Source organism: Nilaparvata lugens, chromosome 2, assembly GCF_014356525.2.
Source record: "Nilaparvata lugens isolate BPH chromosome 2, ASM1435652v1, whole genome shotgun sequence".
Lineage (NCBI taxonomy): Eukaryota > Metazoa > Arthropoda > Insecta > Hemiptera > Delphacidae > Nilaparvata > Nilaparvata lugens.
In genome coordinates this window covers 88111337-88125626 of record NC_052505.1, presented here as the reverse complement: position 1 = coordinate 88125626, position 14290 = coordinate 88111337, and the positions used below count along the sequence as shown (strand labels likewise).

At 36.2% G+C, this 14290-nt stretch overlaps 2 protein-coding genes across 2 annotated transcripts in view; one reads left to right on the top strand and one right to left on the bottom strand.

The window, feature by feature from the left end:
- LOC111057547 (ion transport peptide-like) overlaps positions 1-14290 on the top strand; it is a 514789-nt gene that overhangs the window by 247462 nt on the left and 253037 nt on the right. The window lies entirely within an intron of this gene.
- LOC111056006 (chromodomain-helicase-DNA-binding protein 1) overlaps positions 1-14290 on the bottom strand; it is a 65297-nt gene that overhangs the window by 27135 nt on the left and 23872 nt on the right. Inside the window, 8 exon segments of the mRNA XM_039422014.1 lie at positions 929-1090; positions 4266-4511; positions 5167-5541; positions 6732-7364; positions 11593-11757; positions 12470-12583; positions 13785-14014; positions 14121-14280. Coding sequence (XP_039277948.1) covers positions 929-1090; positions 4266-4511; positions 5167-5541; positions 6732-7364; positions 11593-11757; positions 12470-12583; positions 13785-14014; positions 14121-14280 — 2085 coding nt within the window.

The window sequence follows — 14290 nt, the reverse complement described above, 5'->3', positions numbered from 1 at the left end:
CCCCGAAGACTTCGGCTACTGCAAATATTGACAACAGTAAACAGCTAGATGGCAATCAAGAGGTAGCGGGTTCGATTCCCGGGCTGACAAATAATTTTTGAATAGCAGCGCTCATCGAATTTCCATCTAGCTGTTTACCCTGTTGTCAATATTTTCAGTAGCAAAGTCTTCAGGGTGATTTGCAACATTCAATTTGGATTTTCATTTAATGATAATTATGAATTGGTAATCTTGAAATACAAAGATTTGTAATTACTCAGTTTCTGTATTCAATGAACTTAAGTCAGTTTCTGAACTGAAAATGTGGATTATTTCAAGGAGCAGTAATACGATAGTGAAAACGATTGTTTTAGAAATACAAAACTAAATAATATCTCTCGTGAGTATTCTAATGATCAATAATTGAGAAGAAGTTATGCGTTTTCAGAGTTGGTAAGAATTTTCAACGAAACAATCAAAATTACGAGAATACAGAGAAAGAAAAGATTAGTTTTTTATTCATGTAAGTTACAATTTATTCTCGCTTACACACCAAGTTACAATAAAATTACAGTTCAACGAATTATTCAATGAATTTCACAAAGTATGAAAGGTTATTAACCACAATAAAGATTGAATGAAATTTGAATAATAAGTTATTGTAGTGTAACTACATAATAGATCAGCGGTGTTTCAACAAATAATTGTCGACTCTGAATAGGATATAGAATAATATTCTTCCCATCAACACACGACTGTAATGAGATAAGAAAGCTTTGAAATTGAAAAAAAATTGATTCATCAATAAACTAACATCTTTGAAAATCCGAAACGACCATAGCAATGACTTTGACATAGAGAATGAATGCATATAAATAAATTTGAAACTAGTCGACAAAAAGATTATAGAGGAATAATGAATTATGTTTTATGAAGCTAGTCATCTTACCCAATCCCTGGTTTCTTCATCCTGAGGCTGCTCACTCTGTGTTTCGTTGTCCTCGTCAAAGGCAATGCTGGCCACTTTGAACGCCGAGAGCAGTTCATCTCCAACTGTGGCCGGTGCTTCGTCTCTTGTCTCAGCTCTCCTCAAAATTTCATCAATATCACACTGCAAACAACAACAAAACTCTTTCAGAATTACATTTTTTTCGCATACTTTATGCCACATATTATAAAACTGAAAGCTATTGAGAAAATACTGGATTTTCATTGAATGGTAAATTTTCATGAAGATTGCGGTTGGGTTAGGTTAGAATCTAGATGTTGTCTTAAGGTAGGCGCACACAAATTGTCATCGGACGGACGGCACGCATCGGACGGATCGTACTTTTTTTAGGTGCTGCGCACACTAGTCGTCATCGGAGCATTGGCATTTTAGTTCATTGAGACGTATGTCGAGTCGTGTGCGAATTAGGAATTTGATAAACAAATATTACAGTATATAAGTGATGGATAGCAGTAGCGAAGAAGAAGTGATAATTGTTACTTGTTTGTTAGCCGAAGATGAAAAAGAGGTACAGCGACGTAGGAAGAGAAAACGAAAAATGTTGATCTATAGAATTAATCAGAAAAGGATAGAATTCGGAGAATTTGATCATCTGTTTCCTGATTTAATTGAAGACGAAGTAATATTTTTTAGCTACTTCCGCATGTCGCAAGTAATGTTTTTTAGCTTTTGAATGTCCTCAGACAACATATTATAGTTAAACTGAACACCACTTATCGCCGTGCGATTGAGCCATTGAGTTATTAAATCCGAACGGAGCCCTCCTCTCGGGATTCCTGGCGGCATTTCCGATCTACGATGCGTACGAAGCGGACAAGTTTGCGCTCTCCAATTGAGAACAATGCATCAAATCTAATCGTCCGATCCGTCCGATGTGTGTCGTCCGTCCAATGACGATCTGTGTGCGCCTTAAATGTCGTGTATTGTTCCAGAATGTTTCAATAGATAAGATTCGTGGACTAAAATAAAGAACAGTCTACAATTATTACATGGCTGCTGCGATCCAGGACCAAGGTATGAGCCAAATATTGTTTAAGATTTAGCTCGAAGGAGTTATTTTACAAATTTTCAGTGAGAGACTGAATATTAAGAGTGCACGATACCATGAAGATAATGATCAATGAATGGAAGAATCCTAAAATACAATCGAGAGGAGAGTCAACAATAGCATAATAATGTATGCGCTTGTGTATAGAATTGATTACTCACATCCGCCTTAGGCCCGCCGCAAAGTAGACCCACGCTAATCCAAGAAAAGCAACCCACGCCGTGGGATGTTTTGTAAACCATTGCTATAGAATTATTCATAATCAATCAGCTGACAAGTGGATTAATCATTGTATGTATTATTACCAATATCGTGGCACCGGACTTCCTCGTTATTTTTATTTATTGATAAACTGAACACAATTCTCTAAAATAATCGTGTTTATAATTCACAGCTTGCTATACGCCATCTTACGAATTTCGGGGATGCGATATTTTGATTTTTCAGAGACTCACTCGCTCACTCACTTTTTTACTATCCACAGCTGTTTCAGCCAAGGATGAATTATCCTTTTAATGTCGTTCAGCAAGTTTTCCCAAGGATGAGACCTAGAGAAATCGAATTTTTATATCATAAACCTACTATGTTCCAAATTTCGTGAAAATCGTTAGAGCCGTTTTCGAGATCCGTTGAACATAAATATATACCCATATAACCACATAACCAGATAACCATATAAATATATACAGAAATTGCTCGATTAAAATAATAGAATTACACAGATGTCTGGAGAAGCCTAGCAAAGGTTTACAAAACATCCCACGACGTGGGTTGCTTTTCATTGATTAGCGTGGGTCTACTTTGCGGCGGGCCTAAGTTGCTGGTCTCGTTGGTTCACATTTCTCAAGATTCACACTTAATCACGTCCTATGATTATTCAGCTCAGTCTATGGCAATTTTTTCATATTCAAAATCAATGATATTAGGTGGCTACTGTGAAGCGGTCGTGTTGCTCCAACAACCACTCTCACACACGCATTTTTGTTTGTCGTCTCTCGGGGAGTGTTTCGATTAGACCAGGTTTCGTTCACACCAAGTCCTATTCTACAATGAAGCTGAAAACCTGGTCAAAACGCACATATCGGCTAAACGAGACAGAATGCTTCGATTAACCCAGTAGTTCGATTACACCAGGTGGTCTAATCGAGACACAGGACTTGATCTAATCGAGACATGGGCTAAACGATACGGAATGCTTCGATTTACCCAGTAGTTCGATTACACCAGGTCATGTGTCTCGATTAGACCAGGTATCGTTTAGACCATCTGGTGTAATCGAACTATTAGGTTAATCGAAGCATTCAGTCTCGTTTAGCCAAGGTTTGTGTTTAGACCAGGTCCTGGTCTAATCGGAAAATCCGACCTGGGGTAATCGAACACCTAGACTAATCGAACACCTTAACTAAACGAAATACACCCGTCTCTCGGCTCCCAGAACCGACTATAGTGAAATAGTTCACTTTTTACTATGGAACTATTTGCTATAGTTTACTACTATTTACAAGGCTATACCTATAATTAATAAGGCTGTGCAAAGGCTAAAAATAAACTTTCTACTCGTGATATTTTTCAAAGTTTTTCAATTAGTATATCATCAAGCTATCAAAATGAAGAAGTTTTCTCAGGAAAACATTTTTTCTGATCCTTACTTTTTGAGATATGAGCGCCTAAAGTTTAAATTTTTGGGGACAGAACATTTCAAATTCGGTAAGAGATAAATTCATGAGATTTAGAGGATAGATTCTTCATGGTATTGTTGATCTAGTAAAACAAAATTTTTCTGAAAATATAAATTTTTAAGATAATTATTCAATTTACTAAAAATAACTTTTAGTCAAGTTATTTCTGGTTATTTTTGGTAAATTGAAAAACTTTTTCAAAAATTGATATTTTCAGAAACTTTTTGTTTTACTAGATCAACAATACCATGAAGAATCCATCCTCTAAATCTCATGGACTTATATCTTACCAAATTTGAAATGTTCTGTCCCAAAAATTCAAACTTCAGGCGCTCATATCTCAAAAAGTAATGATCGGAAAAAAATGTTTTCCTGAGAAAACTTTTTCATTTTGATAGCTTGATGATATACAAATCGAAAAACTTAGAAAAATATAACGAGTAGAAAGTTTATTTTCAGCCTTTGCACAGCCTTAATATAGAAGTGCAATCATACTGAAAGAAAATTTCTTATCAAAAATGTTTGGTCGATAACAAGTGTTAACACTCACGGTAGGTAAAGCTTCATCCCCATCCTCTTCGTCTTTGAAGAGTTCTTCAGCACCAAACTTGAGAATAGCTGTCAATTCCTCCTTGTTGAAAGGGGTGGTTGTGCTGCTGGACTTCTTATCCAGCACAGTCCGGCCAGTAGTGTCCATTCTCTGGATGACCAAGTGGTCAAGCACCATCTTCTGCTTTGCTCGCTCTACAATGTCTTCTTCTACAGAATTCTTAGTAACTAATCTATAAATATTAACCTGCAAAGATGAAAAAGGATTAGTATTCATCAATCATAGAGCACTGAGAATGCCAAATCTATGAATATCGAATAAATAAATCATGGACATTGTGAATAGCAAAGATCAGCTGGAAAATAACAAAAGTAACACAAACTTATCATGTTTTGAATGAGGAATGGATATTACATAAAAGCATAAATAATTCAATGCCTAATTAAACCAAATGAAATTCAGTCACTGTATTAATAATTAGGCCTACTTTTATTACATGAACTACCCCTACACATGTTTGTTTCCTCAGGATATCAATTCTAGGGAAATTTATTCAATTAAAAAAAACAATGAGTTTTTTTTCAAGTGGATAAATTTCCGTAGAATTGATATTCTGAGGAATCAAATATGTCATTATACACAATATCTAGGAGAATGTATCATTAAAATACAATGTCATCAAAATACATTTGTCACCAATTCGGAAATGGATCTTCCCCAAGATATCAACTTTAAGTGCTTATCTCAAAAAGTAAAATGATTAAATTTTCATTAGAAAATTGTTCTATTTTGGTAACTTCATTGTTTCCAATACTTTGAAGATATCGCCAGTAAAATGTTTCCAAGAGTGTGATACACAGCCTTAATCGGACTACAGACTATCCAGTTTTGTGATCAGTACCTGATTTTTTTGGCCTATCCTATGTGCTCTGGCTTGCGCCTGCAAGTCGTTTTGGGGGTTCCAGTCGGAGTCGAAAATTATCACAGTATCAGCGGTGGCCAGGTTGATGCCGAGACCCCCGGCTCGGGTCGACAGGAGGAAGCAGAAGTCCGGAGAGTTCTCGGCATTGAAGTGGTCGAGTGCCTGCTTCCTAAGTTCTCCCTTGATGCCACCATCCAGCCGCTGGAATGGAAAGTGTCGCAGCTGCAGGTACTCGGCCAGAATGTCCAACATTCGCACCATTTGCGAGAAGATGAGGACGCGGTGACCGGTTTCTCTCAGACGCACCAGAAGCTTGTCAAGCAGCACAAGCTTGCCCGAACCTCTTAGCAATAACTGCAATCATTCATTAACAAGCGTATTATTAACGTTTCATTCATTAACAAGTGTATTATTAACGTATATCATTCATGAACAAGCGTATTATTAACGTATCATTCATTAACAAGCGCATTATTTACGTATCATTCATTCATTGATAAAAGCGCTGCTGTTGATGGTTCATAACAAGACTTCACTATTAAACTGTAAGGAGAGAGCATAAAGAGAGAGAGAGAGAGAGAGTTATACCATAATACAATGAGTTTTTTTTTTAAATCTCTGTTATAATGAATATATATGAAGATTTATAATGGTAGAGTCAATTTTCAGATAGTAGTTATTAATTTGAACTCAAATTTCGACTAGTCTAGTGGTTCAAATATGATGGTATGCTATCTTTTTCAAAATTAGCGGTTCATCTCTTTACATCATTGATAAATCCAATGCAGATATTTCGTCAATTCATATTATTTGTATAAGGCTTCAGATGTGTTGAAAAACGAACGAAAATCATATCAATATTGATAACGAATTGTCAATCTAGCAAAAATTCAATAACACAAACTTTTTTGTTTTTGTATCCGGCACTTCACTTCTAGATTAGAGTAACACTTTATTTTCTCGCACACAGGCTTTGCCCATGTGAGGAACCTTCTTCAAGTTTTGTATATGTATATTGTGTATTGTTTGTACTTTCTAAGAAGAAGAATAAAGATAATTTCAATTTCAATTTACTATTCAATCCTTATAATAGCAATTACTTTTGCGAAACTAATAACAGCAGCGGTGAGCTTGAAACTGAAAAAATGTACACAGCCTAAGGTTAATACCAAACAAAAGTTAGAGGTGCAAGTTCTATTTTCATTTTGAAAAATGAACATTTATTCTAAATACACTAGGCACGAGCTCTCTGCTTTACAGAGGTTCTCACAAGATAAGGAAGCCATGCGTGATATTCAGGCAGTATGGGTTCCAAAGAAACCAGATAACATTACAGTTGTGTTGTGTCTGATGTGGTATTTTACCCTTATGAAAAACACAATTGGAAATATTGTCAAACACTTTTTATCCACTCCAACCACTTTGATAAAAAGTGATTGACAATTTGTATTTGTGATTTCTAAAACAGATAAAGCTAGCGGCTTTTTGCTTTGCAAAATGTGTCCAATGAATTTTGAATACAGTTTAATGAATGATGTTAATACCTGAATTTGATCATCAGGCATATGGCCCTGCTCATTCTCCATGGGCTTCGTTAGGAGAGCATGGTTGCAGCACTTCTTCAGTTCAATGACGATGTTGAGAAACGTCGACGGCGATCCTTTGACGCCTTTCCTCAGTGCGTTGTAGTTTTTCGTCAGAATCCATTTATAGTACTGCTTCTGAAGTGACGTCATTTCTACTCTGAGGATTTGTTCGACCTTGGCGGGCAGCGATTTTTCCACGTCCTTCTTCACTCGCCGCAGAATGTAAGGCTCCAGCTGTTTGTGCAGTCGCGCATAGCCCTTGCTTTCAGTGTCGTCGTGTTCTTGTTCGAAAATCTCCCACGATTCGAATTTGCCCGGCATTATGAAATGCAGAAGCGCCCACAGCTCCTTCAGGCTGTTCTGCAGAGGTGTACCGGTAATTAGTAGCCTGTGGTTGGTGTCGAATTCTTTCAGGGTTTTGTAGAGAAGAGAGTCGTCATTCTTCAATCGATGAGCTTCGTCGACCATCAACACAGCCCAACTCAAGCTACCAAGGAATGCTTTGTCCTTCAGAACAATCTCGTACGTTGTTAATACTGCATTCAGTTTCAAGCGATGCGAGCCCGAAAATGTCCATTCATGATCTCTTATCTGGAAAAGAATCAAATAAAAAGCTTTAAAATACCTATATAGAATGTATTCATCCATTTTATCTTGCAGATTTCACAATTTCTAAAACCGAAAAATCAAGAGGCCTCTTTTGCTTAGCAAAATGTGTCCAATGAGTTTTGAATACAGTTTTATAAATTACTAGCAGGCAACTTGTGCTCCGCAATGGTCTATTTTAAAACTTGACAAATTGAAAACTTGACCCAGTGGAGTCTTGAAGAATTTGAATTAGGCCTAGAACCATCCTCGGTTAATTAAGAATCTACATGCAAAATTTCAAGTTAATCAGTCCAGTAGTCTAGACGTGATGATGCATCAAACATAATTTTCCTATTCCGTGCATGTATGAACCAGATCTTTACTTTATTGTAGTATAGTAAAGTTCTTCAACTTGGTACTAACCTAATAAAGTGACAGAACTCAAATCTTGTTCAGAAACCTTCCTAAACTTAATGCCAACCTGACAATATTGGACTGGTTATTCATTTAGTTGCCTATTTTAACCATCTGTTTCGAAGAGGTAGCCTCTCTAGATTATACAGAGTGATCAAGAAGCTCCTCCGCAGTGAACTATAAACTAAAAAAACTCTCAATCGCACAAAAATAAGTATTTATAACAATAGCAAGGTTTTAATTTATTGAATTTTCGTGTTCATTCATTGCTGTAGAGGGGGGGGGAGTGGGAGTAACTTGTCTAATGGGTTTCTAAACAGAACACAATCTTCAGCTACAACAGAACGCAGGTACTGCGGAGAGACTTTTTGATTGCCCGGTAGTTCTTCATCAACATAAATGTACATTTCAATATATTCATGTCCCATGAATGAATTTGAACATTAGGCTAATTCTAAAAAATCTAGAAGGAAAATTGAAATTTGGGCTTCAAGGTGCAGGAAATTGATATTTTTGGAACCTATGTGCAAAAACAGAGATCTAAATCACTCCCGTTTTTCCGGTATGCAATCAACAAGTTGACATGTTTTGATGCGAACAAACGAACAAACACAACCCTACTCTCTCTTATCTCTTGAATCTGTGTGCAAAATTAAGAGATCTAAATCACTCCCGTTTTTCCGGTATGCAATCAACAAGTTGACATGTTTTGATGCGAACAAACAAACAAACAAACACAACCACTATCTCTTATTATATAGATGTCATTACCTGAATTTGATCATCAGGCATATGGCCCTGCTCATTCTCCATGGGCTTCGTTAGGAGAGCATGGTTGCAGCACTTCTTCAGTTCAATGACGATGTTGAGAAACGTCGACGGCGATCCTTTCACGCCTTTCCTCAGTGCGTTGTAGTTTTTCGTCAGAATCCATTTGTAGTACTGCTTCTGAAGTGACGTCATTTCTACTCTAAGAATTTGTTCGACCTTGGCGGGCAGCGATTTTTCCACGTCCTTCTTCACTCGCCGCAGAATGTAGGGCTCCAGCTGTTTGTGCAGCCGCGCGTAGCCCTTGCTTTCAGTATCGTCGTGTTCTTGTTCAAAAATCTCCCACGATTCGAATTTGCCCGGCATTATGAAATGCAGAAGAGCCCACAGCTCTTTCAGGCTGTTCTGCAGAGGTGTACCGGTAATTAGTAGCCTGTGGTTGGTGTCGAATTCTTTCAGAGTTTTGTAGAGAAGAGAGTCGTCATTCTTCAATCGATGAGCTTCGTCGACCATCAACACAGCCCAACTCAGGCTACCAAGGAATGCTTTGTCCTTCAGAACAATCTCGTACGTTGTTAATACTGCATTCAGTTTCAAGCGATGCGAGCCCGAAAATGTCCATTCATGATCTCTTATCTGGAAAAAAATCAAATAAAAAACTTTAAAATACCTATATAGAATGTATTAAATTCATCCATTTTATCTTGCAGATTTCACAATTTCTCACTAGACTTGTAACCATAGTACAAAATACAATAGCTTTCTGAGTACTTGTGAAGGTGATATTGTGGTAGTTATCCATAATTAATAAAAACGCTAGATGTCGTCTAACCACAGATTTATTAAAAAACGAGATACCGGTGTAATAATAATATTTCAATACAACATATGACACAGTAATACACAGAATGAAATTTATATAATAAAATATTACATAACTACTTTACGAAGAATAATTGGGTTGCCTAAGGTTAGAAACCTGCTTTGTGCCAACCATCAAATCTATAACAATTTTAAATAAAAAACACAGATGGCTTTCTACTAACTGTAATCCTCAGTAACATAGAAATTACAAAGATTATACTAGTAGCTCTGTGAACAGTGGACCTCGCGCTCAGTAAGTTACGTTGACCTGTTGTTATGTTTTCTCAAAAATTGATAAATAATTTATCAATTTCAATTTACTATTCAATCCTTATAATAGCAATTACTTTTGCGAAACTAATAACAGCAGCGGTGAGCTTGAAACTGAAAAAATGTACACAGCCTAAGGTTAATACCAAACAAAAGTTAGAGGTGCAAGTTCTATTTTCATTTTGAAAAATGAACATTTATTCTAAATACACTAGGCACGAGCTCTCTGCTTTACAGAGGTTCTCACAAGATAAGGAAGCCATGCGTGATATTCAGGCAGTATGGGTTCCAAAGAAACCAGATAACATTACAGTTGTGTTGTGTCTGATGTGGTATTTTACCCTTATGAAAAACACAATTGGAAATATTGTCAAACACTTTTTATCCACTCCAACCACTTTGATAAAAAGTGATTGACAATTTGTATTGTGATTTCTAAAACAGATAAAGCTAGCGGCTTTTTGCTTTGCAAAATGTGTCCAATGAATTTTGAATACAGTTTAATGAATGATGTTAATACCTGAATTTGATCATCAGGCATATGGCCCTGCTCATTCTCCATGGGCTTCGTTAGGAGAGCATGGTTGCAGCACTTCTTCAGTTCAATGACGATGTTGAGAAACGTCGACGGCGATCCTTTGACGCCTTTCCTCAGTGCGTTGTAGTTTTTCGTCAGAATCCATTTATAGTACTGCTTCTGAAGTGACGTCATTTCTACTCTAAGAATTTGTTCGACCTTGGCGGGCAGCGATTTTTCCACGTCCTTCTTCACTCGCCGCAGAATGTAAGGCTCCAGCTGTTTGTGCAGCCGCGCGTAGCCCTTGCTTTCAGTGTCGTCGTGTTCTTGTTCGAAAATCTCCCACGATTCGAATTTGCCCGGCATTATGAAATGCAGAAGCGCCCACAGCTCCTTCAGGCTGTTCTGCAGAGGTGTACCGGTAATTAGTAGCCTGTGGTTGGTGTCGAATTCTTTCAGGGTTTTGTAGAGAAGAGAGTCGTCATTCTTCAATCGATGAGCTTCGTCGACCATCAACACAGCCCAACTCAAGCTACCAAGGAATGCTTTGTCCTTCAGAACAATCTCGTACGTTGTTAATACTGCATTCAGTTTCAAGCGATGCGAGCCCGAAAATGTCCATTCATGATCTCTTATCTGGAAAAGAATCAAATAAAAAGCTTTAAAATACCTATATAGAATGTATTAAATTCATCCATTTTATCTTGCAGATTTCACAATTTCTCACTAGACTTGTGAACAAAATACAATAGCTTTCTGAGTAGTTGTGAAGGTGATATTGTGATGGTTATCCATAACCATAATTAATAAAAATGCTAAGGGCCGGTTTCCGAGCTCGGGATTTAGCTAATTTAGACTTTAAACAGCTGGATTCAGAAAATTGGATTTCCGAAACGGGGCGTAGTCGCAGTACACGTTTAAATTAAATTTCGAAAAGCTAGAAAATTGAACACAAAATAAAATAAAGAGAAAATATTGTAAAGTTTCAGCTATTGTGAATTATTTAGGAATGCTTCATTTCGTCAAGGAAAACGTTTCCAATTATAGAAATGAGAAAATAAAGATTTATTTTGCTGCGACTACGCCCCGTTTTGGAAAGCCAATTTTCTGACTCCAGCTGTTTAAAGTCTAGAACTTACCTAAATCCCGAGCTCGGAAACCGGTCCTAAATGTTGTTCAACCACAGACTTATTAGAAAACGAGATACCGGTTTCGGTATCAATCTTTGTTAAACTCCAGAGTAAACTTCAAATACAATAGCCATGAAGTCAAACTTCGAAGCTCTTACATGAGTATAATGCTGACAAGCATTAACATGTGCATGCGCAGTGAGTAGAATTGTATTTATTTTTCAATGTAAAAACTGTAGGAACAATTCGATAACGAAATGAGACTTACAATATTCCTAGACGTTACATCGCCGATGTATGTAACAATATTCATTTCTGGTGCCCACAGAGAGAATTCTCTCTGCCACGAGGTCATAGTTGATAGAGGGACTACGACCAAGTACGGACCATACATCTGATATGTATGGAAGAGGTAGTACAGCATGCAAATAGTCTGCAACACAAAACATACATTCCATCAGGTAAATATAAAGAAATGCTCTACAAAATTACTATTTTCGTTGTAATTCTTTATACTGGAATTCAAATTCAATTTATCGTTCACATTGCTTGTAACATAACAGTTTTATTCAAATGCTAATTAATGAATAATGATTATTAAACGGAAATCCCAATTAAATGTTATTTCCATCTGCAGTTAATTTATCTATATACAAGAAATACAAGTATTTGCTTTTCTTTCCAGGTCTACTGAAAGTATTGAAACACAATAAAAGGTAAATAATTGATAACTTTTATTGTGCTTCAATATATATAAGATAATACATCTCTATAGAAGTTCTAAAAAGAAAGACATTATAATCTGAATCATGTCTTAATTTCCTGGATGATGCCCACCCACGCTTTCGTGCTTGGGCAATGAGATGAGTTGATTAGATGATAAAACAACCATAGTTTGGCGTGAATCGAACCCACGACCTAGCCGCCAACTTTGTGAACTATCACAACCTATTTCCTCCTATTAAGCAATGCCATTTTTTTAATGCTAAGTGTCTCTTTTCTAGAATTACCACATTATTAACTACAAATATGATACATCCACAGTCTCACTTAGCAGGTACATTTAAATTTTGACATTCAGCATGAATTTTATACGAGTATTTCACTATATTTAAAAACAAATGAAAGAATGAACAAACAAATACCTGAATGGTTTTTCCAAGACCCATTTCATCGGCAAGAATCACAGAGTTTTCCTTACACCACGAATGGACAAGCCAATTGACTCCACTAATTTGGTAGTCTCTTAAAACTAAAACCTGAAACAAAACATTTTTATGAGAATGAAATTGATAGTTGAGTTCAATAGTATAATAATGATATCTACAAAATTTACAAACAATATAAATCATAATCGGTTAAAATAAAAAATATTTCAAGTTGAGGTGTGTAAGCAAATCAATATCTTGCATAATTTACCCTTCATTTATAAAAAGGTTCAAGTTGCCCTTTCAGATAATGCTAGTTTCTTCTACAGTTACTATATAAAGGCAGTTTGACCATTGGGACTATTATTATTATTATTATTTGTTACGTAAAGCCACGAATCTGAGCACAGCTCAAGTGGCATATAACATGCCTCGAATGCGGGAATATTTATTCTGCCGCCGCAATTAAGATTCCATCTGTTTGAATTTTATAAGAGGGTTTATAAGAAATTATAAATAAAATCGATCACGTTCACTAGGTAAAAACATATTCTCTGAAATATTTTTTCTATCTCTACTAAACCTTTTTTATTTCAAAGCATTGTTTGGAGCATTGTTTCACTTGGAAAAGTGAATGTTGGTTGGATAATTACGAGTATTAATAAAGGTATTGTACCGGAACCTGAAAACTTACCGACTATTTATTAATGATTACAGATAATATAAGTGAAAACCTCAGTTTTTCTCAAGTTAATCTGAATATGCTATATCATGTTCATGATAAATTAATACATTTGAACAAAATAAATTGAAATTACATAGTGATTTATATTATATAGCAATCAGTGTTTTTTTAAAATATGTGTAACGCTAATTCGCCTCCATAGTGCACATTGGGTAACGCTAAATGGACTAGCATATCATGGCGGTCAGACAAACTTATGTTCTCCTGACCAAAAACTACACAGCATCTTGAAGAAATTGAAAAAATATAGGGTATATGAAGACATTTGAGACTCATAAGCTTTATATGTGTTGTGTATCTGCCATACGCTAAATAAATAATAGTAACTGTAGTTTTTCCTACTGATCATCCGGTCCATCTGTAAGAAAAGTTGACAAGACCTCATTCCAACGAAAACTTGGGAAAAAACCATTCAAACAGAAAATGTGTAAAAACTGCCTTCCACATGACAAAACATTTTCATGGACTTATTATGCTAACGAATGTAGTATTTGTCAATAATTGCCTGCTAGCATATAGGTGCAAGTAATTTAGCAAGAATATCTTCTCTATACTTGAGTTACTTACTTGATCTCCACCCATATAATCAGGCTGATCAACGATTTTCACTAATTTAGGACGATACTTTAGAGCTTTACAATGTTTAGAAGGCGTCCTTTTCGAGTCTTCTCGATCCCTGAATTCTTTAATTTTCTTTGGCCATTTTTTCTCGATTAGAGCTGCGTCTTCCCAGGTCGCATCCGAATAGGGCAGCGATTCCCATTTGATAAAATATTCGTTTGGATCTTCCCTATACGCTGAAAACATAAAAACGGGATTATAAGATACTTCACCGTTGATACTCAATACTAAAAAACTGGAACGGACTGAAAACGATAGTGAAATATTGAATAAGTAACTTACATATGATCCTCTCTACACGATTGTAGCTCTTCATAAGTTCCTGTTGTAGCTCCAGTTGACATTCAAAATATTCAATATCTTCCGGCGTGGTATGCTGTTTCCAGAATCTTATCTCTTCTTCTCTTTTTACAAAATTCTCTAGTTTTTTCAGTCCTTTCACCTGTGAAATC